Raw genomic sequence first — 26,556 nt, 5'->3', positions numbered from 1 at the left:
TGACCTCTGCCTCTTTCTCATTGGCTGGGACTGTGGGCTCATGGGCACTCACAGCTTCAAGGAAAGCTAGGAGATGAGTTCTTAAAAACTGTTCCCACTGCCAACTTGAACACAATTTCGGTTTTGCTATTTGAAAGAAGGAAGGGAGGAATGGATACTGGGATAGCAACTTCCTGTATCTCACGTATTAGGCCACATAGCAAGTCTCTGTTTGACTGTATACCATATAGAATCTGTATCATGAAGATCATGCATTCTGTGCATAAGGCAATTAAATTAGAAATCTATAAAAGATAGCGAAAATATGCACAGAGTCTGCACATTAAAAAATATATTTCTAAATCGCCTGTAGTTCAGTCCAAGACATCTCGATAAGAAATGGACGGATTTAGTACTTATATACAATACAAATATTATGTATCAAAACTTTTTTTTTTGTCTTTTTGCCATTTCTTGGGCCGCTCCCACGGCACACAGAGGTTCCCAGGCTAGGGGTCAAATTGGAGCCGTAGCCACTGGCCTACACCAGAGCCAAAGCAACACAGGATCTGAGCCACATCTGTAACCTACACCACAGCTCATGGCAACGCCAGATCCTTAACCCACTGAGCAAGGCCAGGGGTCAAACCTGCAACCTCATGGTTCCTAGTCCGATTCATTAACCACTGAGCCATGACGGGAACTCTGATATCAAAACTTTTGTGATGTAAATCAAGGGGAATTTGGAGTGCTAGATAACCTTTAATACTCATCAGTTAACAAGTTGTCACACTTTAAGAATTAAACACTCACTGATAAATACAGTCACAGAACCGTAACATTTTTAACATAGCTCAAGATTTGTACCTGAAGGCTTTCTACATTGGTCACAATAGGGTTTCTCTCTAGAGCGAGCTCTAAAAGGAGGAGTGAGGTATGAAGCACCCCTTAAAGCTATCTTATAGTCATTTCATTCATAAGAGTTTCTACCCAGTATGTATTCGTTTGTGCATTATAAGGTTAGTGCTGGTGCTGAATGCTTTTCCACACTGAATACATTTATAGGGCTTCTCTCCTGTGTGAGTTCTTATATGTACCCTTAAGCAAGAGGAATTCCTAAAGGCCTTCCCACATTCTTTACACTCATAGGTTTTCTCTCCAGTGTGAGTTCTCTTGTGTACAATAAGATAAGAGCCTGTGCTGAAGGACTTTCCACATTGATTACACTCATAAGGTTTCTCTCCAGTGTGAGATCGTCTGTGTTTCTTAAGGGATGACTGGTCAATAAAGGCTTTCCCACAGTCACTGCATTCATAGGGTTTCTCTCCAGTGTGGGTTCTCATATGTTTCTGAAGGGATGAAGGAACAGTGAAAGCCTTGCCACATTCTTTACAATCATAGGGTTTCTCTCCAGTATGAGTTCTTTTGTGAACATTGAGATGAGAGCTCTGGCTGAAGGATTTTCCACAATGATTACACTTGTAAGGTTTCTCTCCAGTGTGTGATCTCACATGTTTCTTAAGGGAAGACTGAAAAACAAAAGCTTTCCCACAATCACCACATTCATAAGGTTTCTCTCCAGTGTGAGGTCTCACACATATCTGAAGGGACAAAGGGTCAGTGAAAACTTCCCCATGTTCATTAGATTTTGAGCTTTCCTCCACAGTATACATTTTTTTTTGGACACCAAGGGAAGATCTTTTTCCATAGTCACTGTATTCACAGAGTTTCTCTCCAGTAGGTATTTGTCCGTGTGCTAAAAAGGAAGAGTGTAAGCTGAAGGACATAAGGTATTGATTATACGCAGAAGATTTCTCTCCTGTGAGAGTTAAGTGTTTCCTGAAGGACGACTCTTGATTGAAAGTAATTCCACAGTCACTAAATTCAAGATTGTTTACTCCAGTGTGAGTACTCACATGACTCCTAAGAGTTGAGAAATGGTCAAAGTCTTGCCCATATTCCTTATATTTGTAGCATTTCTCTCCCTTGCAAAATCTTGTACAAATAAGGTGACAGTTCTTTCTGAAGAATTTTCCACAGTGATTAAATCCCAAGGGTTTCTCACGAGGTTGAGCTGGTACCTACAGAATAAACAGTAAGTGCTGACTAAAGGCTTTCTTACTGTTATTACAGTTATGAGAATTCAATCCCATGTGTAGTCTGCCATATATAAGAAGGACACTATCACGACTAACATTTTTACCATTTCAGGGTGTCTATATTTTTCGCCCTCTTCTTTCAAGTAGAAATAGCTGAACACTCTTTCCAAGGCCCCAGGGTATTCATCTAAAGTATAGTTTTTCTAATGATGAGTGAATCATGAGTGAATTATAGTAAATACTTAATAGTAGAATCATATTTAAGTGAATGTTTACTTTTTGGTACTCTCTGCCAGGCAGCAAGTGTTGAGGTAGGTTTGGAGATTTCTGCAATTTTATGAGATTCATAAAGGATTTCCTGAGGCATCTTTCTGGTGAGTGAATTTCACTTGCCTCAAGTATCTCCCCTTGTTTGGGAGCTGTTGCTATTTTAATTCATTGAAATTCACAGAGTTATCCCTCTCTAAAAATCCACAAATCCTATCCAGTGACGCTTACCATTTTCATGCTCTTGGAAGTTTTTTCCCCAGGAACACTCTGCATAAGAATTGCATCTTTTGATTTAAGTTGAGTTTCCCAGTCTGAAAGTGAATAGGGGAAATTTTTATAATTACTGGGAGAAAAATAGAGTTGAAAGAAAAAAAATGAGGCAGGCACCCTTTGGATCTGTTTTCAAATAATACTAAATATAGAAGGAAAATGTGAAAAAGAAGATGCAACCAGTGATCACAGAAATTAATTTTCAAACTTGGCTCTGGGAGATGTCGGTGATAGAAACAAACAGTGGAAATGTACAGTATTTTACTTAGGATTCAGAGGCTTGAGACAGTGAGAGAAGATATTATCTGGAAAGCAAGTAGAGAGAACTGAACAAAAAGTGTTCAAGGACATGTGAAATTGAAAGAGGAATTTAAATAGTTCTTTCTCTGAGACCAGATGCAAGTATGAAATGAATGGAGAGAGGGCGAAAGAAGGAAAGCTCATGTAATGGCCTCAGTCTTGTTTTCCCACCCTAACTGACATCCCCAGTGGTACCACCCTTTGCAGGCTAGGGCTATTCCACACAGTGACCCCTTTCTGCCTGGGGCTAACCTGTGCCAGCACCTTGGAGAATTCCTCTCCCCTCTGGCCTCCGCTCTTCCTGCTCCACCTCAGTGATCAGGCTGTGCTTGCAGAGTTGATACCCTGCTTGTGGGGAAAGACACATGATGTGGGGAGACTGTTAAGAAGACAAGAATTCTCCAGGAAACTGATCCTAGTACTTTGGTCTTCAAGGATTCTGAAGATAGGCAAGTGCAACTTTAGGAGCAGCAAAACAATCAGATTAATATAGCTCTTTTGCAGGACTCCAAAAAAACACCCAGACTCCTTGTCCCACATGATTGGACCCTTGAATTCCAAGCACAAGATCTGCAAATTACCTACATTTTTTAAGGAAAGAGAAAAATACAATCCGTGCATTTTCATAGGAATCCTCAAGATTGCCTCACAAGAGCAGGTACCATCCATTCTGTGTTTACCATGTATTAACATTCTTTTCATGGTTCCTAGAAAAGATATGTAATGAAGAACCATTTTGTGCATGAACAAATGGATAAGAAGGAATGAGGCCAAACTTACCCAGAGAGGCCAGGTTCCTAAAGTTCTCCAGCATCACATCTCTGTACAGGATTTTCTGAGCAGGGTCCAGCAAGGCCCATTCCTCCTGGGAGAAGTCTACTGTCACTTCCTCGAAGGTCACTGAATCCTAAAATATCACGTATACATTCTGGTTCAAACAAGAACCATCTTTAACTGAATCAGAAAGAAGGTGGGTAAGGCTGATAGAACTTGGGAAGGAGACCCAATGTGTAAGAAGCTCAGACATGCTTCAAGAGGCCTCTCATTATCTAACCAAAGCTCAATTCTTGTAACTTTTCACTTTTGTTCCCACTCCCTGAACCATCTCATTCATGTTCATGGTTTTAGCAGCTTTTCTAACACAGCTAAACTATTATTTCCACAACTAGGTTGCAAGACCTCCAGTCTTATTCAAGATCCAGTACAGATGGAGCATACTGCAGAATGAGAAGAATACTTGGAAAAATGAATGAATGATTTTCCTAGTGAAAAATCTTTATTTTCCCTCATGGTACTCAGCAGAATATGGAACTAATTTCATCCTGGGAAATTATCTGAAAAGGAAATTAACAAATGTTAAAGCCTTGCCTAAGGCATTCTCTCTCTTCCATTCTAAGAAGTCTAGAGAGGGGAGTTCCTGTCATGGCTCAGTGGTTAACAAATCCAACTAGGAACCATGGGTTCGATCCCTGGTCTCGCTCAGTGGGTTACGGATCCAGCGTTGCAGCAGGCTGTTGTGTAGGTTGCAAATGTGGCTCGGATCCCAAGTTGCTGTGGCGGTGGCGTAGGCCAGCTGCTGTGGCTACAGCTCCAGTTAGACCCCTAGCCTGGAAACCTCCATATGCCATGAGTGCGGCCCTAAAAAGACAGAAAAAAAAAAAAAAAAAGAAGCCCAGAGAATGAGTGAAGCCTGAGGCTAGCCTGATTAGGCTGTGAAGCTGTAGGTCATGGGCAAGAAATGAATACTTTAGGAACAATGGTTTTTTTAAAAACAGTAATTTCCCACATACCTGTGACCAGGTTGTCAGCAATCCTGCAGCCATTCTTCTGATGTGTCTCCTTCCTGGCCAGGCAGGGTTCTGAGCAAACAGACCTACTGAAAAAGGAAGAAGCTGTGAGGGTCTAGGTCTGAGAGATGTTTAACACTTAACAGGCCTGGAAGCTTCCTCATAGTAGCTTTAGATTAATCACACAGACACACACAAATGTACACATACATACATGCAATACAGTACAGATTTTATCTCCCTAAGAACAATTAGGAATTGAGAATATGGTATGTACTTACTTTGCTTTTTTTGTTTTGTTTTGGTTTTTTGTTTGTTTGTTTTTTGGCTTTGCTAGGGCCGCTCCTGCGGCATATGGAAGTTCCCAGGCTTGGGGTCTAATCGGAGCTATAGCCGTCGGCCTACACCACAGCCACAGCAATGCAGGATCCGAGCCTCGTCTGCAACCTGGCAGACAACTCACAGCTGACGGCAACACCGAATCCTTAACCCACTGAGCAAGGCCAGGGATTGAACCCACAACCTCATGGTTCCTAGTCGGATTCGTTAACCACTAAGCCACGACAGAAACTCCCTTACTTTGTTGTTTTTTTTTTTTTTTGTCTTTTGTCTTTTTTGTTGTTGTTGTTGTTGTTGCTATTTCTTGGGCCGCTCCCGCGGCATATGGAGGTTCCCAGGCTAGGGGTTGAATCGGAGCTGTAGCCACCGGCCTACGCCAGAACCACAGCAACGCGGGATCCGAGCCTCGTCTGCAACCTACACCACAGCTCATGGCAACGCCGGATCGTTAACCCACTGAGCAAGGGCAGGGACCGAACCCGCAACCTCATGGTTCCTAGTCGGATTCGTTAACCACTGCGCCACGACAGGAACTCCTTACTTTGTTTTTTAAACTTTTTCCTAGACTGACACCACCAACAATGCCTAGATTCATTAACAACTCAGGAGCAATGAGCCCTCTAGGGTTAAAACTCCTCTAAATGCCATTTGTATAAGAAACCAAGATTCATTTGGGAAATAGCTAAAGTCCAGCATGGAAAAAGAAATGTTTCAAGATGAATCAGGAACAGCTTATATCAGAAAGTAAAGAACCTACCAAAGACTAATGGAGTTGTGTTGAGAAGACACAGGAGACAACTTAAAAATGCTCCCACTGGCTTAAGATGGAACACTAAAGAATAATGACTGAAGTCAACTGAAACATATCAAATGTAAAACAAAACCATGAGTCCATATTGTTCCCCTCCAAAAAAAATAAACCCTTCAATAGTCACTATCAGAAGTAGCCAGGATATCATTTTGTTATTCTGATGATTCATAAGAAGAATCTAACACTATCACCCCCCCCCCTTTATGGATAATATTTTATGATTACCAAATACTTGTGATAAGGGAAAGTTCTTTAGAGGAGAGTTACAGAAATTTTACAGGCTTCATTTATTTATTTATTTATTTTTTCCCATTGTACAGCATGGGGATCAAGTTACTCTTAAATGTATATATTTTTCCCCACCCTTTGTTCTGTTGCAACATGAGTATCTGGACATAGTTCTCAATGCTACTCAGCAGGATCTCCTTGTAAATCTATTCTAAGTTGTGTCTGATAAGCCCAAGCTCCCGATCCCTCCCACTCCCTCCCCCTCCCATCAGGCAGCCACAAGTCTTTTCTCCAAGTCCATGATTTTCTTTTCTGAGGAGATGTTCATTTGTGCTGGATATTAGACTCCAGTTATAAGTGAGATCATATGGTATTTGTCTTTGTCTTTCTGGCTCATTTCACTCAGGATGAGATTCTCTAGTTCCATCCATGTTGCTGCAAATGGCATTATGTCATTCTTTTCCATGGCTGAGTAGTATTTCATTGTGTATATATACCACTTCTTCCGAATCCAATCCTCTGTCGATGGACATTTGGGTTGTTTCCATGTCCTGGCTATTGTGAATAGGGCTGCAGTGAACATGCGGGTGCATGTGTCTCTTTTAAGTAGAGTTTTGTCCGGATAGATGCCCAAGAGTGGGATTGCGGGGTCATATGGAAGTTCTATGCATAGATTTCTAAGGTATCTCCAAACTGTTCTCCATGGTGGCTGTACCAGCTTACATTCCCACCAGCAGTGCAGGAGGGTTCCCTTTTCTCCACAGCCCCTCCAGCACTTGTTATTTGTGGATTTATGAATGATGGCCATTCTGACTGGTGTGAGGTGGTATCTCGTGGTGGTTTTGATTTGCATTTCTCTTATAACCAGCGATGTTGAGCATTTTTTCATGTGTTTGCTGGCCATCTGTATATCTTCCTTGGAGAAATGTCTATTCAGGTCCTTTGCCCATTTTTCCATTGATTGATTGGCTTTTTTGCTGTTGGGTTGTATAAGTTGCTTATATATTCTAGAGATTAAGCCCTTGTCGGTTGCATCATTTGAAACAATTTTCTCCCATTCTGTAAGTTGTCTTTTGGGTTTCCTTTGCTGTGCAAAAGCTCGTCAGTTTGATTAGGTCCCATGGGTTTATGTTTGCTCTTATTTTTATTGCTTTGGGAGACTGACCTGAGAAAATATTCATGAAGTTGATGTCAGAGAGTGTTTTGCCTATGTTCTCTTCTAGGAGTTTGATGGTGTCCTGTCGTATGTTTAAGTCTTTCAGCCATTTTGAGTTTATTTTTGTGCATGGTGTGAGGGTGTGTTCTAGTTTCTTTGCTTTGCATGCAGCTGTCCAGGTTTCCCAGCAATGCTTGCTGAATAGATGTTCTTTTCCCCATTTTATGTTCTTGCCTCCCTTGTCAAAGATTAATTGAGCATAGGTGTCAGAGTTTATTTCCGGGTTCTCTATTCTGTTCCATTGGTCTGTCTGTCTGTTTTGATACCAGTATCACACTGTTTTATTGACTGTGGCTTTGTAATATTTCTTGAAGTCTGGGAAAGTTATGCCCCCTGCTTGGTTTTTGTTTCTCAGGATTGCTTTGGCAATTCTGGGTCTTTTGTTGTTCAGAAGCTTCATTTATTACAAAGAAAATGCTAGAATCAAAAAGTCACCATTCTGCAACCACTAGTGAAATTAATGGATTTCATCAGTGACAATCAATGGCTCCAAAAATAACAGGTGAAAAGTTAATTGGGATGTTTATTTTCAACTTTTAATTTTGAAAACACTTCAAACTCAAAAGTTGTAAAAATAGTATAAATGAAATGAAGTTCCTTACACTCTTACCAATTGTTAAAGTTCTGTCACATTTGCTTTCTCTCTTCTCTGTCTGTAGGGGTGGGTGTGTGTTTCATCAAAAATAATACTGAGAGGAATCCACTTGAAATTGCAGACATCATTACCCTTTCCTCCTACACATGTCAGTGTCATAGGAACATGGGATATTTTTTAACACAAACAAAATGATCAAAACTAAAATTTAATCAAAACCAGATTTAATCTTCTTTAATCTGGACAAGTCCCTCAGCCTTTCTTCATTTTCCCAGGTTTGGAGAGTCCAGGCCAAAAGTTTTGGTTCATTCATTGTTTTCTTATGATTAGATTCACAAAGTTCATTTTTGGATAAAATATTACATAACTGATGCTTGTCCTCCGTGCATCACTTTAGGAGGCATAGAATGCCAGTGTGTCTCATTATTATTATTACTATAGTTGATATACAATGTTGTGCCAATTTCTGCTGTACAGCAAAGTGATCCAGAATATACACACACATTCTTTTTTTTTTAATAGTGTCTTCCATCATGGTGTACCCCTATCCCAGGAGATTGGATATAGCTCTGATTCGACCCCTAGCCTGGGCACCTCCATATGCTGCGGGAGTGGCCCCAGAAATGGCAAAAAAAGACACCTGGGATAAACTGAAAATAGACAGGGTATGAGATTATCGTGGAAAAGAGAAAAGCATTCCTGGTTGAATATTAAAAAAGAGAGAGAAAGACAAGCAACCCCTGACAGGAGCTGGCCTGGTACTTTCAGGTAGGCCTGGATGTTGTGAGGAGCTGGCCTGGAACTCACAGGTATGTTTGGGTTTTTTCCCACCAAACACCCAAAATATCAACAGTACACAAGGTCACTCTGTGATCGTGATATATTAAGACAAAAGCAAGGCTGCTCTGTGATTACCTGAACATGGACAAAATATTAAATCTAGGCTTCAAAAATGACCAAACGTCCCCCTTTTCTGGCTAATATGAGTAACTGCCGCTTGTTTATCAATTATAACTTTAGCCTTGGTCTAGCTCTCCTCCTTTGTCGCTAAGATTTACTATGATAACCAACACAGAACTGCCTGACAACATCTAAGCCAGGATTCACTCCCCAAATCATCTAATACATGCCCCAGTTCTTACCTTATTTTTTTAAAATATAAGGCATTGTAGTTAAATTTACAAAGATCTGTCATCTTAAAATATATTCCTTTAAGTTATACAGTTTTAGGTTCTCAAGTGACAGAGGTCAACTAGACATCAATAAAGTTTAAAAAATGCCCAACGATGACAAAGAAATTAGAAAACTAGAGAATTTGCCTTCAAAAATAGCTCTTTCTACCAAAGTGGAAAAAAAGATGCTGTTGGATTAAACTACAATTTTATTTTAAATATCACTGCCCCTCAGAATAGCAGTATGGTTTGAAAAATCACATTCATGTATAAGCAATTCTTGATCCTTGAAATGACATAATTCCAAAATGCATTGTGCTTCTGAGTCAGTAGTTTTCATCCTGGATGCCCTTTAAAGCAACTTTCCTGAATGTTAAAATGATATGTGACTTTTTGTTAAACACATCATCCAATTTGCTAATATGTCTATTAAGAACAATGTTCCCCTTTTTTAAAAAATAATTTTAAAATTTATTTTTATTGAAGTAGCAATGATTTATAAAATTATATAAGTTTAATGTATACAAAATCAAATTATTTCATAAGTCTTTCCTAACACCCTCTCACTGCACACCCTCACCATAGAGTGCATTCTGCCTTTTTGCAATGAGTAAGAAACTCAACTTGATTAATGTGTATCCCTGGTGTTCTCTGGCTAAAGACCACTGACTTGATTTTGAGAAATATTAATTTGGGGGTATGTGATAATGCTAAAAATTTCTGTTAGAAGTTGGAGGAAGTCACAGTTAATAAAAAATGTAAGTCACAGATATACAGTGTACCATGAGTGAAAGCAGCCAAAACACAAACAGCCGGGGGGGGGGGCGGGAAGCACCAATACTTTAGATATTAGACTTTTTGGACATGGAATATAAAAGACTATATTTAATATAGGTTTAAAGAATTTAAGAGAAACTTGGATGAATATGGAATAAGACATGTTAGACATATTAGAAATGGTCAGTTTTAAGAAACAAAATTTTTGGAAATGAAAAATGGACTCACTGAAATTAGAAATTCAATGCAAGGATTAACTACCAGACTAGATATTTGTCATATCATTTAATGAGAAACTAGCTATGGATTTCCTAGAATTAGTAAAAGACACCAACCTTTGGGTCCAGGAAGCACAATACATCTCAGGCTGAATGAATAAAATGAAATCCACACCTAGATTTATTTTCTTCTTTGGTGTTTAGTTTTTTTTTCCCCCACAATCTTAAAAGTAACCAGGAGAAAAGAAGAAAAAAAAAAAAAGCAGGTCACCTTAAAAGAAAAGACAAATTGATATCTCAGTTCTCAAGAGCAAAAGTAGATGCCAGAAGAAACTAGGATGACACCCTCAGTGTGCTGAAAAAAGAAGCAACTTATCAACCCCAAATTCTAAATGTAGTTAAAATATCTTCTTTAGGTTCAAGGGTGAATTTATGAAATCAAACCCTGAATAGAACCAAGCTTCTAGACTTCTTTTAATAGGAAATACAGAGACAAACGAGTTGAATAACATAAAGAAGCAGCAATCACCCAAATCGATAATGTAGGACAAATGCCTTGATATCTCCAATAAGTCAATGGAGATATAATAAAATACAGTAAGCTGAAAAACAACAACAACAACAAAAAAACAACAGAAAAAGGAGGAGGAGGGGATAAAACAGAAACTTAAGAGGTATATATTCAAAAAAAAAACAATGTGAGGACCCTATTACAAACAAACCACATCCTGGAGACAGCTAGGGAACTTTGGAGTTTGCCAGGTACAAAAATGCTGTGAAGGTTATGTACCAGCCAGAGAGACATAATTAAGTACCAATGAAAGGGCATGATATTTGAAGTTTGCTGTAAAAAACAAAACAAAACAAAACAGAAAAAAAAAAAAAAACACTGCAGAAAAAAAGAAAAAGCAGGTGACTAGGCCACTAGCACTGTTCAACACTATTACTACACTAATTCAGTAGCCACCAGTTACATATGGCTATTGACCACATGAAATAGGCTAGTGTTATTTAATTTAAATTGTAACTTATAGATAAATAGCCACATGCAGCTAATGTTAAGACAGCTCAGGCCTATATGATCCAAGATTGGTTTACCAATCTTTGATAGCTGTCAAAGCTAAGTGTTGAAGAAATGAGAATTCACTACAATTATGTTCACTACTTTTGTGTGTGCTTGAAATTCTCCACATGAAAAGCTTAAATTTTTAAAAGAAGGGGAGTAAGATAAAGACTTTTTAAAGGAAAGACCCCAGAGAGTTTACCCATCTAGAAATCATCGCTAAAGTAAATTCTCAGTATTCCAAAAAATAGACATTTGTATGACTGAAAAGTTAGGGAAAGTGAACAAAAATAAAATGGGTAAAGCTAAGTAAACTATGATGATATAAAATGATAATAGCAATGTATGATTTGTGAGGTGGAAAAGCAAGCTAGAATGCTAATACTGAATAACAAAAATATATAAATTGGGAGTGATGAGATTGAAGTCTTATGCTCCTGGTATTCTTCTATTAGAGAATAAAGATACCGATTAGCTTTAGACTTTAAGTATGCATGATAAAATAGCTGGGGCAACTACTCAAGGACACAGTGGGTTTAACACACAGGCTAGAAGAAAAAAAAAATGTAATGAGTAAAAACCTTATTACCAAGGTAAGAAAATTAAGTAGGGAAAAGAGATAATAAAAGCAGGTAAAATAGGAGTTCCTGTTGTGGCTCAGGGGAAACAAATCTGACTAGTATCCGTGAGGACACAGGTTCAATCCCTGGCCTCAATCAGTGGGTTAAGGATCTGGCGGTGCCATGAGCTGTGGTGTAGGTCACAGATGAGGCTCAGATTCAGCATTGCTGTTGCTGTAGCATAGGCCAGCGGCGATCCGACCCTTAGCCTGGGAACCTCTATATGCTGAGGGTTCAGCCCTAAAAAGGCCAAAAAAAAAAAAAAAAAGGCAGGTAAAAGAAAAGGCACAATGTAAGAAGGTGAAACTATCTCTATCAATAACCACAATAAATGTACAAATAAATGGACTGAACTTTATAGTTTAAACAGACTGCCATGTTAGATTAAGATAAATTCTAGCTCCATGCTGTTTCATAAAATGCATTAAAAAACAAAACACAGAAAGACCGCATCTCAAAAATGGAAACAATGTACCAGGCAAGTATTAACCAAAATAGTTTGTTGGCTAACTTAATTTCACACATTTTAAGACAAGGCACTATAACAGGTGACTACATTAAGATACATAAGTTTCAATTAATAAGGAAGATATAGATTCTTAAGTTGTGTACTCTAGTAACCTAGTCTCATACAAAAAGCTAACAGAATTAAAGTAGAAACAGGCAAATTGCCAATAGTGTAAGAGACTTTAACATACTACTCTGAGTAATGGATAGATCAGAGGAAAAAGAACAGCATTTAAATAGTAAAATGAACAACTTGCAACTAAAACACAAAGATGCTACACTCAATAAACAGAGAATACATTTTTTTTCAAGCATAAATGGACTGTTTACAAAAACTGGTCCACTGCTATACTATAAAGCTAGTCTTAAATCTTTCAAAGAATTTCTATAAAGATATGTTCTCTGACCAAAATGAAATTAAGGTTACAAATTTGAAGGCTGGATCTGGCATTGCTGTGCCTATGGTGTAGGCCGGCAGCTGCACCTTGGATTCAATCCCTAGTCTGGGAAATTCCATGTGCTATGGGTGTGGCCCTAAAATCATCATCATCATCATCATCATCATCATCATCATCATCTTAGTAAACAAGGAAAAGAAATAGAAGGAAATGTCTTTAAACCTAAAAATGCATCAAAAACATAGAGCAAATATTTTATTATTAGAGACAAGCTGAGGCCTTTGAGACACAGGAAAAAGACAAAAGTGTCTCCTAGAAATCATGTGACAGACAGTACAGTATACTGGGGAGACAGACAGTATATTGACAGACAAGGATGCGGAGACATAATAGATTGGAAGAATGTAAAGGAAGAATAAACAAACCTGTCATCATTCACGGATATGGCCGTATGTAAAAATGCAAAAGCATCTCAAGTAGATTATTTGAAAACTAAGAGAAGTGTGCAGTTTGCTGGGTACAAAATATACGCTCCGAAGGCTCAAAATAGAACCGGGGGCAGTTAGAAATATCTAGGTGTATTACACATGACCCGACAGCTTAAGGGGTAAAAATCGACTTTAAAATCCCAAGTCCAGAAATATGAAGAAACATGCAGAAGCCTGTTCAGATGGAAAAGATTCAATCATTCATCAACAGGGGGATAGGGAGCATTCACACATCATGACCTGTAATCCAGGTTTAAAGGGAAAAAAAAAGGGGAGTGGGGAGATCTCCGTCAACCTATGAGTACAAGAAATGTCATTAACGAAAGAAAATGAGGGACAAGAAAGGGCATTTTTTATGGAAAATTAAAGTCTGACTTGAGGAAGGGCAGTGATGGAGAAAAGAGCCTGCGGATGCATCCTCCCCTTACACGTCTCTTTCCGGTACAGACCTCCTGAGCACAAGCAGTCTCTCGGTAGAAGGTAGACGGGAGAAGCCCCAGTAGCGGTGGATGGAACGTGTCTGGGCTTGTAGTTAAAAACGATGACATCCGGAGGCCCAGGGCAACAGAGCTCTGGCAGTAGTCGCGGTCCTAGAGCAGCCCGAGAGGAAACCTTACCCTTGACCTTCCTCATTCTGGAACGGTGCTCCCAGACCCACGGTCGGAACCTGGACCGGACTGGACACCAAAGGATAAGCTGCAGCTCCAGAAGAGATCACACAACCCGCGGATGAGAGCCTCTGCTTCCGGTCTAGAGCCTTGGGGGATGGGTTCTGAGGCTCCGGCTTCTGGATCATTCGAGAAGAACTCTCACGCCAGGGTAAGGCTGGAAGGCGGGTCAAGAGAGAGTGGCTGAGGATTGCCCGGGCAGCTCGGGCACCGAGTTAAGCGAAACACAGGCAAGTTTATTTATTTTAAGCAAAAGAGGCTTGCCATGTAAAGTAATTTACTTTTGATCACACATTTAAGTAAAATGGTCCGCTGGTACTTGAGCCTAGGTCTTTGACTCCATATGGTCTTCCCAGAGGAAAAAGTAGAGGTACCCAAACTTTGGAAAGGGGACGAGCAGTCAAAAGGGAAAAGGAGGGGAGTCCCTGTCATGGCTCAGTAGTAACTAACCAGACTAGTAGCCATGAGGATGCCAGTTGGATCCCTGGCCCCGCTCAGTGGCTTAAGGATCTGGCTGTGCTGTGGCATAGGCCCGCTCTGATTACACTTCTAATTTGTGAACTTCCATGTACCCGTAAATGTGGTCCTAAAAAGCAACAACAAAAAGGGAAAAGGAGCACAAACATCACTTCTCACCCATTATGGATTCTTTTGTGGGGTCACTGTCCCTCCCTTCTTCTTAACCGGAATAAGCTCCCCATAAGTCAGTCTTTTTTTTTTTTTTTGGTTCAGATTCTATTTAAACAAGGACATCCTGCTATCAGAAACAAACAAGCAAACAAAGAGGGCATTCCCACTGTGGCACAATGGGTTAATGATCTAGTTTAACCCGCTGAGCCACAATGGGAACTACACATAGGTCTATTTACTTTTTCTTTTTTAGGGTCTCATCCACATCATATGGAAGTTCCCAGGCTAGGGGTGGAATCAGAGCTACAGCCATAGGCACAGCAATACTGGATCCCAGCCACGTCTGTGACCTATACCACAGCTCTGGCAACGTGGGATCCTTAACCCACTGAGCAGGCCAGGGACTGAACCTGTGTCCTCATGGATACTAGTTGGGTTCATTACCATTAAGCCACAAGGGGAACTCCAGTAGCTGGGATTTTGATTGGGTTGAATCTATTAGCCAAGTTGAAGAACTGACATCTTGACCATATTGATATTTCATCTACCTGTGAAGGTGAAGTATCTATTATTTAGTTCTTTGATCTTGCTCTTGTAGTTTTCCTCATACAGAACTTGTACATATTTTGTTGTGCTAATGCACATGGCATGTTTTTAATTTCAAATTCTATTTTTCCATTGCTGGTATATAGGAAAACAATTGATTATTGATTCACAGATGTGTGTGTTATCAAAACTTAAATTGTAAGCTTAGAGAGCATTTTTGCTGCTCCCACCACACCTGAGCTTAAGCCTGGTGATGAGAAAGAGGAGGAAGAGGAGATAGTGGCTGGGAGCCAGTGGTGGAAAACTGTGGACATGCAGCCAGTCTAGAATACTGACGGTGAAGAGGACGTGTTTGGTGATTACAATAGATAGCTTTGTTGAAAACTCTTTTTTAAGCTCAAGTTGATGACCTGGAACAAAAGTATATGCAACTTGGAGTTTCTGCAGTGGCACTGTAGGTTAAGAATCCAACTGCAGCAGCTCCAGTGGCTTCATAGGTAGGTGCAGGTTCAGTCCCTGGCCAGGCACAGTGGGTTAAGAGACCTGGTGTTGCTATAGCTAAGGGGTAGGTAGGTTGCAGCTGTAGCTCAGATTCAGTCCTTGGCCCAGGAAATTCCATAGGCCATGGGTGCAGCCACTATACATATATTTCCTGAACATAGAAACATGCTACAGACCATGCCACTGATGATCTATGTTCAGAAAGCATTAAACACAACACACTCAATACTACTACTAGAGGTGACTTTACTGAATTAAAAACAGATGAGCCTCATAAGGAATGATAGATGGAAATCAATACAATTGTTTTTACCAATTTAAAATGAATATTTCATTGATAATATTTGTTTCTGTTTTACCTTAACAAATGCAAAAAAAAAAATAATAACAAAAGCTTCATTAGAAGTTCTTCTGTGGTGCAGTGATTTAAGGACCCAGTATTGTCACTGCAGTGGCTTGGGTCACTGCTGTGGCATGGGTTCAATCCTGGGCCTGGGAGCTTCCACATGCCATGGGTGTGGCAAAAAAAAAAATAAAAAAATAAGAAGAAAAGAAAAGCTTTCTTAAAAGAGAATTAAAAATACCCCCAAAAAATGGATGAACAGGAAAAGAACCTGAATGGGCATGAAGCTGAACCTGAAGCTGATCTTTATATGATGTACCTTCTTGACAAGTTTTATTCTTTGAAAATTTGCACAACTCTTCAGATGATTTGGATGATGCATCCACTGAGAGGGACTGGAACTCATCCCCTCACAAGACTGTGAATGAGGAACTGCCCATTAACTGCATAGAGCAACCCCAGCAAATTGACAAATCCTCTTCTAAAAGTAGCACCAGTTCAGATGTGAATAAGAGAAAAAAAATCTTAAAGATCATCTAAAAAGGGCCATGACTGGAAATGCCAAGGCCCAAACACCAATACTTTCTAGGACTAAACAGCTTAAAAAGACTCTCCTATTTGAAGAAATAAATGTTGCTAAGAAAACAACTAAGTCATCATCAGATGACATGGTCCTTTTTTGGCTGCCCCCATGGCATGTGAAATTTCCTGGGCCAGGGATCAAACCCACACCATAGCAGCAACCCAAGCCACAGCAGTGGCAATGCTGGAGCTACCAGGGAACTCCAACCAAATCCTTCCTGAAATATCTGTTTCTTGACTTTTTATTTCTGTTTTGTTTTGGTTTTTGTTTTTTGTTTTTTCCCCCTCTGATTGTCTGGTTGCTCCTCAGTTTTCTTAGCTAATACTTCCTTGGCTGTATTACTTTTACTTTGCTACCAAAACTTAGTTGTTGAAATTCCTTTGACTACTCATGTCTTGAGGGAAAGAAGTCAGTATTACTTCTGAAACTCCCAAGTTAGTATCTTATGGACCACATGAAAACATGAGTTTTCATCTCAGAGAGGAGACAGGTTGGAAAAGTAGAAGTCTAACAAATTCTAAATTGTGAGCTTTGCAGTTTAAGAGCTAAAGGTGTGTATTACCCCTTCAAGTGGATGTTAATTTTCTTCCCTCTGCTTTTCTTCAAGCACCTTATTGTTTGTTTAATCTGCATCTTCTGCCAGAATGAGTACACTGAGGAGAGGGCTCTATCTCATTCATCTTTTTCTTAGGTAACTAGCACTGTGCCTTGTATGCTGGTAGGTTCTCAACTGCTGGAGTTTTGTCAGTTTAGGTAGAAATTCTGGCTGGGTCACTTAAACACAAGATTTGCACTCTGAGCCCAAGTTCCTGATCTGTTTAAAAGGGATAATAATAACATTTGTTTTACCAGTTATGTTCTGTGTCAAGGACATGCCAAATTAGACTTTAATAATAGCTGTCAGTAATTATGTAGATTGCTTCTAAGCACTTCAGTAAATAACAACTTTTAAAATCTGTTTTTATTTGTAAATCTGGCTTAATGACAAATTTAAAGCATAAATATGTGTGGTACTTTTCACTGAGCTAAGTAGTGTTTCTCAAAGTGCACTTCCTATACTGCAGCATTAGCATCACCTGGAAATCTACTGAAATGCACATTCTCAGGCTGCAACCCTAGACCTAGTATGAATCAAAACCTCTCAGAATGGGACCTGGCAATGTGCTTTAATAAGCCCTCCAAGTGATGCTGATGTGTGGAAAATTGTAGAGCCACTGGGCTAGAGAACTTCAACTTTATACTGTTGGTTTTGCCTTTTAATTATACAATTACATGCTTAACATGTTTATAGAAAGTTGGAGGCTAAGTTAATGTAATTTTTCAAGTGCATGAAGATAAAAGTTATTCTTAAATATTCATTATTTTTGTCATTTTATATTAAAACTCTGAGTTGGATAAAATGTGGCTATGGTCAAGTTGCATTTTCAAATAAATACCTATAGTCTGTATGATAACTAATGAGTGATACTAATATGAACTTTTGGTGGGGTTTTGTTTTGTTTTGTTTTGTTGTCACAAAACAGCATGTGGAAGTTCCCAGGCAGGGATCAAACCTGTGATGCACTTGCAGCATGTGCCGTAGCTTTGGCAATGTGGGATCCTTAGCCTGCTGCATCACAAGTGAACTTCCTAAAGTTTTTTTTTAATATTTAAATATTTAATTTATTTAAATATTTTAAAAAATTTTTGTTGAAGCATAGTCAATTTACAATATTATATTAGTTTTGGCTGTAGAGCACAGTGATTGAGTATTTTATTTTTTTGGCCGCACCTTTAGCATGTGGAAGTTCCTGGGCTAGGGATCAAACCTGAGCCACAGCAGTGACCTGAGCCACTGAAGTGACAACACCAGATCTTTAACCCCCTGCACCACAAGGAAATTCTGTGACTTGCTATTTTTATAGATTATACTCCATTTAAGTTATTACAAAATAATGGCTATGTTTCCCTGTCCTGTAAAATACTGAAATACTTTTAAATTAAAAAATAAATAGTCATTTGCAAGTATTTCAGGCTACAAAGAATTACATCATTTAAAAAAAAAAAAAAACACTTAGGAGTTCCCACTATGGTGCAGCAAGTTAAGGATCTGGCATTGTCTCTGCAGCAGCTAGGGTCACTGCTGAGTCGTGGATTTTGATCCCAACTGGGGAACTTCCATATTCTGCCAGAGCAGCCAAAACCAAACCAAACCAAAACAAAAAAATTGAAAAACCCCTTAAATTGTACACTTAAAATATCTGCAGTTGATTGTATGGCAATTATACCTCAATAGACCCATTCATTAAAGAAAAAAAAAAAAAACCTCAACAATACTCAATAATAACTCAAACAAAAGATTCTAACAAGAAAAAAGACATTTGAACATACTATCATCAATGATAAATAGATGACAAGCCTATGAAAAGATGGTCAGCATTATTAGTCTTTTAAAAAAATATGAATCCACCTTGGGGGGAAAAAAAAAAAAAACACACATAGAAAGGCAACTCATTTAAATAAAAATCCACTTGGTTTTCTTTGCCAGATTCAGTTTTCTTGTAGGCAGTTAAATGAAAACTTGTACTCCAAAACTTTCCCAAATTCTTTACACTTTAGGTTTTATCTAAAAATCTTTTGTGATGTTTCCTGGTGGCATAGTAGGTTAAGGATCCAGTGTTGTCACTGCAGTGGCTCAAGTCACAGCTATGGCACAGGTTCAGCCCTTGGCTTGGGTGCTTCCACATGCCTTGGGCATGGCTCAAACAAAACAAAACAAAACAAACTTTTTGTAACATAGGTTTTTCATTTTAGGATTTTTATTTATTTATAAAAATATATAAAAGATATTTATTGAAGGCATTCTACTTGTTTTTGTTCTAATTGTTTATGTTCAAATAGAATCTCTCCAGTGTGACTTTCCTCATGTACAATAATTTAACATAGCTTTTAACACATTCCCTACATTTATAATTTATAGCTCTTCTCCAATGTGAATCATATTTCCTAATGTCAAAGAACAATTAAAGGCTTTCTTATATCCCTCAATGGTGGGATTTCTCATTATGTGTGCTTTCATACTTTCTCAGAGAATAAAAACAAAACAGAAAAATCCTACATTTTTATATTTCTAAGATTTTCACACCTGTAAAATCAAAGCTGAATATTAAGGTCTAAGGCAAAGCAAGTCTTCCACATCCCCTACAATAAGCTTATTTCCACTACTTTGTACAAGTTTAGTAAGTGTGAGAAATTTATTGCCTTTCCCACCTTCATTATAAGCATAAGCTTCTCTCAAGTGTGAATTCATACACATTCAGAAAGGCATGAAGTATTATTAAAGGTTTTCCCACCTTCCTCATTGTGAGTTCTTAAATGTTGCATAAGATATTCAGGTAAAGATTTCCCACATTCCTTACATTTCGAAGGCTGCTTACCAGTGTGAGTTCTCATGTTTGCTGCAAGGTCTGATGAAATAGGGAAGGCTCTCCCATATTTCCTATATTTATATGGCTTCTCTCCAGTATGTGTTTCATTCTTTTTTCTTTTTCCTTCCTTTTAGGACTGCACCTGTGGCATATGGAAGTTTCTGAAGCTGAAGTAAGCCAGCCCACAGCCACACCAATGCCAGATCCCACCCGCATCTTCGACCTATGCCACAGCTTACAGCAATGCTGGATCCTTAACCCAGTGAGCAAGGCCAGGGATCAAACCGCATCCTATGGATACCAGTCAGGTTCTTAACACACTGAGCCACAACAGGAACTCCAGTATGTTTCTTTTAAGTTGACAAAGGTATAAGGATTATCTAAAGGCTTTCCCACATTACACTCAAAATGTCTTTCTACACTGTGAACTCTTAAATGTTGAGAAAGAAATGAGGGCCAAATAAAAGCTTCCCCCTTGCTTACAATTATAAAGTTTTACTCCAGGATGAGTTTGCATGTGACTTTTAAAGCAAGATGAACTACTAATGCTTTCCACACTCCTTATAATAAGGCTTTTCAACAGTGTGGTAATTAGCAAAGGCTTTTCCACATTACTTACATTCATAAGGATTTTCTCCAGTGTGAGTTCTATGTTTTATAAGACCTGAACAATCAGTCGAGGCTTCCTCACACTCATTACTCATATGGTTTTTCTGCACTCATATTACTCATATGGTGAATTTGCATGTGAATATTTATAAGTTTTGAGAAACTCTATGTTACACTCCTTACAAACAAACCGTGTTTCTCTCTATAATAAAATCTTCTATGTTTATCAAGGCCTGGGGAATAAGAAAAGGTTTTCTTCAAATTTCTTACATTACACAGGGATAAACCCACTGTGAGTTCTTAAATGTTGAATAACATGTGAAGACTGAGTGAAAAATCTTCCCATATCCTTTACATTCATAGGGTATTTGTCTCATGAGTTCACATAATACAAAAAGGCTTCTAGAATGAGAAAAAGTTTTTCCATGTTCTTTAAAAGTATATGTCCTCTCTCCACCATGAATTCTTATACATCCCCTAAGGTGCAAGGATGAAGGTTAAGCTTTTCCCACAGAGCATTTATAAGGTTTTTCTTGAGTGTTAATTTTTTTGTGAACCAGATGTAAATTTTTGCTGAAGGCTTTTTCACACTGATTACACTCAGGTTTCTCTCAAGTATGGGTTTTCTTGTGCAGATTAAGAGTAGAGTTCTTTGTGAAGGCTTTTTCACACGGTTTACACTCACCATCTTTCTATCTAATATAAGTTTTCTTATGAGTGTTAAGACAGGAATGTTCACTCAAGACTTCTTCACAGTGATTAAAATTGAACAATTTTTCTCTAACATAGTTTCTCATCTGTTGATGAAGAGATTAACGATAACTTGTCAAAGTTTTCAGCTTTCTTACTACATTCATAGATTTCCCCCTCTGTCTTAAATTGTTTTTCTATACGAGAAACAAATCAATGTGATTGAAGTTTTTCATTTTTTTCTCTTCTATTTTCATTGCAATGCATGGATTCCAGACCTGAGTGGTTTCAGGACGAATGAAGTTATCATTCTGGTAGAAAGTTTGTTGTTTTCTTTACTTTCACAGAGATTCTTATATAGAGTTCAGCTGATAATTCATCAAGATGAAATTATTTATTAAAAACTTCACTTGGGAGTTCCTGTCATGGTTCAGTGGAAACAAATCTGACTAGCATCCATGAGGACTCAGGTTCAATCCCTGGCCTTGCTCAGTGGGTTAAGGATCAGGCATTGCCGTGAGCTGTGGGGTAGGCCTCAGACATGGCTTGCATCCCACGTTGCCATGGCTATGGTATAGGTTGGCAGCTACAGCTCCAATCGACCCCTAGCCTGGGAACCTCCATATGCTGCTGAGGCAACCCTAAAAAGAAAAAAAAAAAAAAACTTCATCTGAATTACATATACAGGAATACTAGCTGAGTGAACTCTGTGTGAAAAAATACATTGTGAGGAGTGTTTAAAGTGATTGCCAAATTCATGATGTTCAGAGACTATGAAAAACAGGTGAGTGACACTTGCCTCAAATTCTGTCAAGGTCATTGTGCTGCTTTTCTATTTTATGGAATTGCTAATCTTCCACTAGTGTGGAAGGCAAGGAATTATACATTGTGAATCTTTCCATTTCCACCACATTGGGTTTTTTCCCATCTAAAATATTCTGTTCAGGTGCTAACATTTTGGTATTAAGATAAATCTCCTGATCTGAAATAAGATTTTTAAAAAATTATTTTCTTAGAGAAATAAATGATGAAAAGGTGTTAAGAATGAAGGCCAATGTGTATTTACATTCAAATGTTGACTTAAAATATATTTTAAAACAAAAAGGAAATAAAAATACAGGTATTAGAAAGTTTGGCTAGACTTAGAAAGTTAGGTGTGATAAAGTGCTGTGGTGAAATTGGTAGGTGATTTACCAAGATAAGAGTGTATTAAATGTCGAGACTGACAGTGAACAGAAAGCAGCTAACCAGGAACTCAGTGTTGAAAGGAAACGGATAAATAGCTTAATGCAAATGCAAAATTTAAAGAAAAAGTGGGACAGATCTTACTGCCATGCGTCCGAAGGGAAGTTTCAGAAGGTGAATGAAAAGTTAAAGAGAAAGGGAGGTTTGAAGTACCCAAGGAACCTCAGAAACTAAGTGGCTTTGGCATTCTGAGGGGGAAAAAAATCTTCAAAAGTTTCTTATTTACCATTTCCAAATGGACTATAGCTCTCAAGGATTACTGATATTTCTCATAAAGAACCACATCTGTCTTTTTCCTCACTTGGAAAACTCTTCACTTTCTTCATGTATCCTCTCTGTCCCACCTGCAAGAACAGACCAGATCTGTAGAGCTGGTGGCCTGCTATCAGAAAAAGCTGCCCGATGTAAAAAGAACATGCAAAGGATGATAAATACCCCTAAGTAAGGGTCAAGACTGACTGCAGGGATACCAAACTGTCAGGTAAAACTTGGGAACAAAATGCTCATGACAACTTTATCACACCAGTAAACTTTTTTTTTTTTTTGGGGGGGGGGGAGCTTTTTAGGCCGGCACCCATGGCTTATGGAGGTTCCAGGCTAAGGGTTGAATCGGAGCTGTAGCCGCTGGCCTACACCAAAGCCATAGCAACACCAAATCCAAGCCATGTCTTTGACCTACACCAAAGCTCACAGCAACACTGTATCCTTAACCCACTGAGTAAGGCCAGGAATCAAACCTGCATCCTCATGGATACTAGTCAGATTTGTTTCCATTGAGCCATGAGGGGAACTCCCAAACCAATCAACTTTCAAATGAAACTAAAATGCAAACACACACTCTCTCTGTCTCTCTGTGTATCTCTCTCAATCTTTCCCCTAAGACCAGGGTCAAGCTTATGTAAACATTTTTAAAGTTATAAGCCTTTTATCCAAGAAAAAATAAAGCCAGTGCAATGAACAGATCTTCATTTTCAAGGGAAGTTGTTTGACTGTAAATTCTGTGACCACAAAGGTCACTGGATCCTAAAACATCACAAATATCCTGGGTACCCATTGTGTGCTAGAAACAGTAGAAGCTTGTATGATTATCAACATAGTTATTATTACTGTCATTCAATATTAGAGGTGACCTATGTTCAAACAAGCAAAGTAACTGGCACAAGACCACCAGTTTGGAAGTAGTGAATGCAGGTTACTCTATCTCAAAGCCCAAACTCCTGAGCTTATTGTTATTCTCCAAAATGACTGGACAATGATCATGAAATGGTGTGTAGGAAATGATTAAATTAGCAATCTGGGTTTCTCAAATCCTCACTTTCCTGAAAGAGGCCTGAATTTGGAACTCACACTCGACTAGGTTTGTGAGAAATGACTTCTGATCCCATGGAATATCCCATCTGGTGAGTGTTCTTGTATGCTGGATGCCTTGAGCCACACAGTACCAGTCTGACCAGATAGTTATGCCAATATTGTGATTTGTGGTGAACATGTTTTTCCATGCCCTGAGAGTCTGAATGCAGGCTGAAGGCTGAATGGCTGAAAGTCAGTCATGCAGGTGCTGCAAGTCTATATGACTGGCCCCCAGTTAAAACTTCAACACCAATGCTCAGGTGCTACAATGGAATGTTTGTGGCCCCCACCTCCATTCATATATTGAAACCTAATCTCTGGGAGTTCTCTCTGTGGCATCAGGTTAAAGATCTGGTATTGCAGCTGTGGGTCAGATTCCATCCTTAGCCTGGGAACTTCCAAATGCTGCAAGTGAGGAAGGAAGCAAGGAGGGAAGGAAAAAACCTAATCCTTTATGTGATGATAAGGTATTCAGAGGTGGGGCCTTTGAAAGTTGATCAGTCATGTCAACAAAGAAAACACATGGATAACAAAATGGCCAAATTTTTTTTAGAGCTGCAAATGTTTTTAAATTTCTATTTTATTTTATTCTATTTTGCTTTTCTTAGGGCCACACCTGTGGTATATGGAGGTTCCCAGTCTAGGAGTCAAATTGGAGGTACAGCTGCTGGCTACACCACAGCCACACCAGATCCGAGCCTCGTCTTCGACCTACACCACAGCTCACTGCAACTTGGGATCCTCTAACCCACTGAGTGGGGCCAGGGACCAAATCTGCTTCCTCATGGATAACAGTCCAGGTTGTTTCTGCTGAGCCACAGTGGGAACTCCTTAATTTTATTTACTTTTAATTAACTTAAGTTTAGAAATAAAATTGTTCAGTTACTAAAAAAACTTTTCAGTATGGAGCAATCTAGGTTTGGAAATCTACAGTTTCAACAGTAAATTTTATGAAAGCTAAATACAGATCAAGAATTTCCAACAAAAATTTAGCATCCACATTGAGATGTGCCTAAGTGTAAAATACACAGCAGATTCCATCAATTTAGTACAAAAGAAATGTAAAATTTATCATTAATAATTTTATATTAACTACATTAGTCATTAATTTTATTAATAGTTTTATATTGATAACAGCTAAATTGGGTTAAATAAGATCTATTATAAAAATATCTGACTACTAAAATTATTTAAAATTACATCTGTACTTCACATTATATTTTTATTAGACAGTACTGCTCTAGACTCAACATCCACTTTATGAGATAGGGAAGTTAATTAAAAGCATGGGAAAACCATATCATATCAGAATGCCAACATTTAACAATATAACTTAACTGGAATTTGCAGTAACCAAAATGAAATTTTTAATACAGGCAAATAAATGTATTTTAGGTAAAAGAGATCTAAAACCAAAATGCATCTTACACATCTTCTTTGGGTCCTAGCTCGAGAATCATAGACACTTTTGGCAAACCAGAGAAATTTTGACTTTCTCGATGGACAACTGAGGTGTTTTTAGTAGGAGATTGTCCTCATTCTTAGGACATGCATGCTTAAGAGTAAAGGGTGAGGTGAATATCTGCAATTTCCCATTAAATGTTTCGTCATAATATGAATGACAAGAGACAAATGAGACGAAAAAAATCTCATTTATCAAAATGTTCCTTTTATTGACTCCACAGATTTTCTTTAGATAGGAACTTCAAGATGATTACTTGGAAGGGAAAATCCACCCGTCAAAACCCATTTTACTCACGGTAAATTCAATTCCAACTTCTGTACGAACACAACTCAGTCTGCATGGTCTTCCTTACCAGAGACTCCTGTCCTTTGAAGCTTTGAGGCTTTATAGGGCTCTGATGAGGTACACTTAATGTTTTACGAATGCAGTTATTGATATCAGTCACATGTGCTCCCTATTAACCCGCGAAGGTTTCTCTTTCCAACAGAATACAACTTACCAAACTTGAATAACGGACAATCAGCCGGGACAATTCCACCGAATGCTCCCCGGGACTTGGGGACAAGGGGCCGTTAGGGTCGGAGTCACTGACGAGAACGACGGAAATGCTTTTTCTTTTCCTTCCGGGGCAAGGACCCAGCGGTTGCTCTGGAGGCTTTTTAAAAGGGGAGCACAAAGGATGGAGAAAAATACTGGCAGACCCGTCTCCTCCCAGAGCTGCCGCCAGGGAGCCAAGCCGGCCAAGCGAGCCAGAGCTCTCGGCTGACGGGCAGCCGCCCAGGAGCGTCAGGCGAGAGGCCCGTGTGGCCAGTTCAGCTCACCCCTTGACTTGAGCCTCCCCTTTGGTCTTGTCCTCTCTCTCTTGACCGCACAGAGGACTGACCACCAAGTGCCGAATATTTCAGCCTCAGACCCAGGTAAGAGCGCCCTTGCGACAGCTACTGCCTGCGCACGCGCATACTCCAACGCACCCACGCAGTTCCAGTCTCCGCCTACTGCGTAAGGGGCGGGACCTGGGGGATGCTGAAGGCTGCAGTTTTTCCAGGAGGGGCTGAAGAACTGCTCTTTTCCTACCACGAAAAAGGGTTGGGGGGCTGGATCTGGACTCCAGTGGGGGCTATGGCACAGAACCGGTACAGTAGTTTGTTTTCCTCCATAGCCTGTGCATCTTACATGCACTATATTCTGTGGGGAGATGGGGGAGACTATAGCCTGAGAGGCAGCTTTTAGATAGCTTTGAGAAACCACTCCAAAGAGCTAGGGGATGGGCAGGGAAGGCCTTATATCTGTAATTTTGGTGAAGGCAGGAGGTACATGCCTTCAAGCACATATTTTGCAGAAGGTTGCTGCTAGTCACATGAAGCAGACATCACCATGAAGGA

General features: G+C 39.2%; 1 protein-coding gene and 1 pseudogene across 4 annotated transcripts; one reads left to right on the top strand and one right to left on the bottom strand.

Annotated features, from left to right (window-relative positions):
* Positions 1-641: 641 nt before the first annotated feature.
* On the bottom strand, positions 642-26,556 carry LOC125119203 (zinc finger protein 177-like). 4 transcript variants are annotated; one of them, XM_047766063.1, is made up of 9 exons: positions 25,674-26,556; positions 22,586-22,703; positions 19,825-19,957; positions 13,587-13,962; positions 4,709-4,794; positions 3,699-3,825; positions 3,171-3,266; positions 2,577-2,659; positions 642-2,060 (listed from the first exon to the last, which is right to left on the bottom strand). In XM_047766063.1, exons 4-9 carry the CDS (start codon positions 13,768-13,770, stop codon positions 966-968), a joined length of 1,671 nt encoding a protein of 556 aa, XP_047622019.1. In that variant the 5' UTR covers positions 13,771-13,962; positions 19,825-19,957; positions 22,586-22,703; positions 25,674-26,556; the 3' UTR covers positions 642-965. The 4 variants fall into 4 exon arrangements, with proteins under 4 accessions (XP_047622019.1, XP_047622022.1, XP_047622021.1 ...); XM_047766066.1 differs by having other exon boundaries at positions 3,171-3,263; XM_047766065.1 differs by lacking the exon at positions 22,586-22,703.
* Positions 14,110-26,229, top strand: LOC125119218 (helicase POLQ-like; annotated as a pseudogene).

This window comes from Phacochoerus africanus, unplaced genomic scaffold (genome assembly GCF_016906955.1).
Source record: "Phacochoerus africanus isolate WHEZ1 unplaced genomic scaffold, ROS_Pafr_v1 Scaffold_18, whole genome shotgun sequence".
NCBI classification, from domain to species: domain Eukaryota; kingdom Metazoa; phylum Chordata; class Mammalia; order Artiodactyla; family Suidae; genus Phacochoerus; species Phacochoerus africanus.
Note: the sequence above shows the minus strand (reverse complement) of the source record. Positions and strands in the feature narration are given on the sequence as shown.

Excerpts from the sequence above, each read along its gene's own strand:
- LOC125119203 (XM_047766063.1), bottom strand. The coding sequence starts at position 13,770 with ATGAGGAAGGTCAAGGGTAAGGTTTCCTCTCGGGCTGCTCTAGGACCG. Across the intron at positions 2,660-3,170 it reads TCTCCAAGGTGCTGGCACAG|ACTGGGAAACTCAACTTAAA; the intron begins GTTAGCCCCAGG and ends ATTCACTTTCAG. Across the intron at positions 2,061-2,576 it reads CTTCCAAGAGCATGAAAATG|GTACCAGCTCAACCTCGTGA; the intron begins GTAAGCGTCACT and ends TTTATTCTGTAG.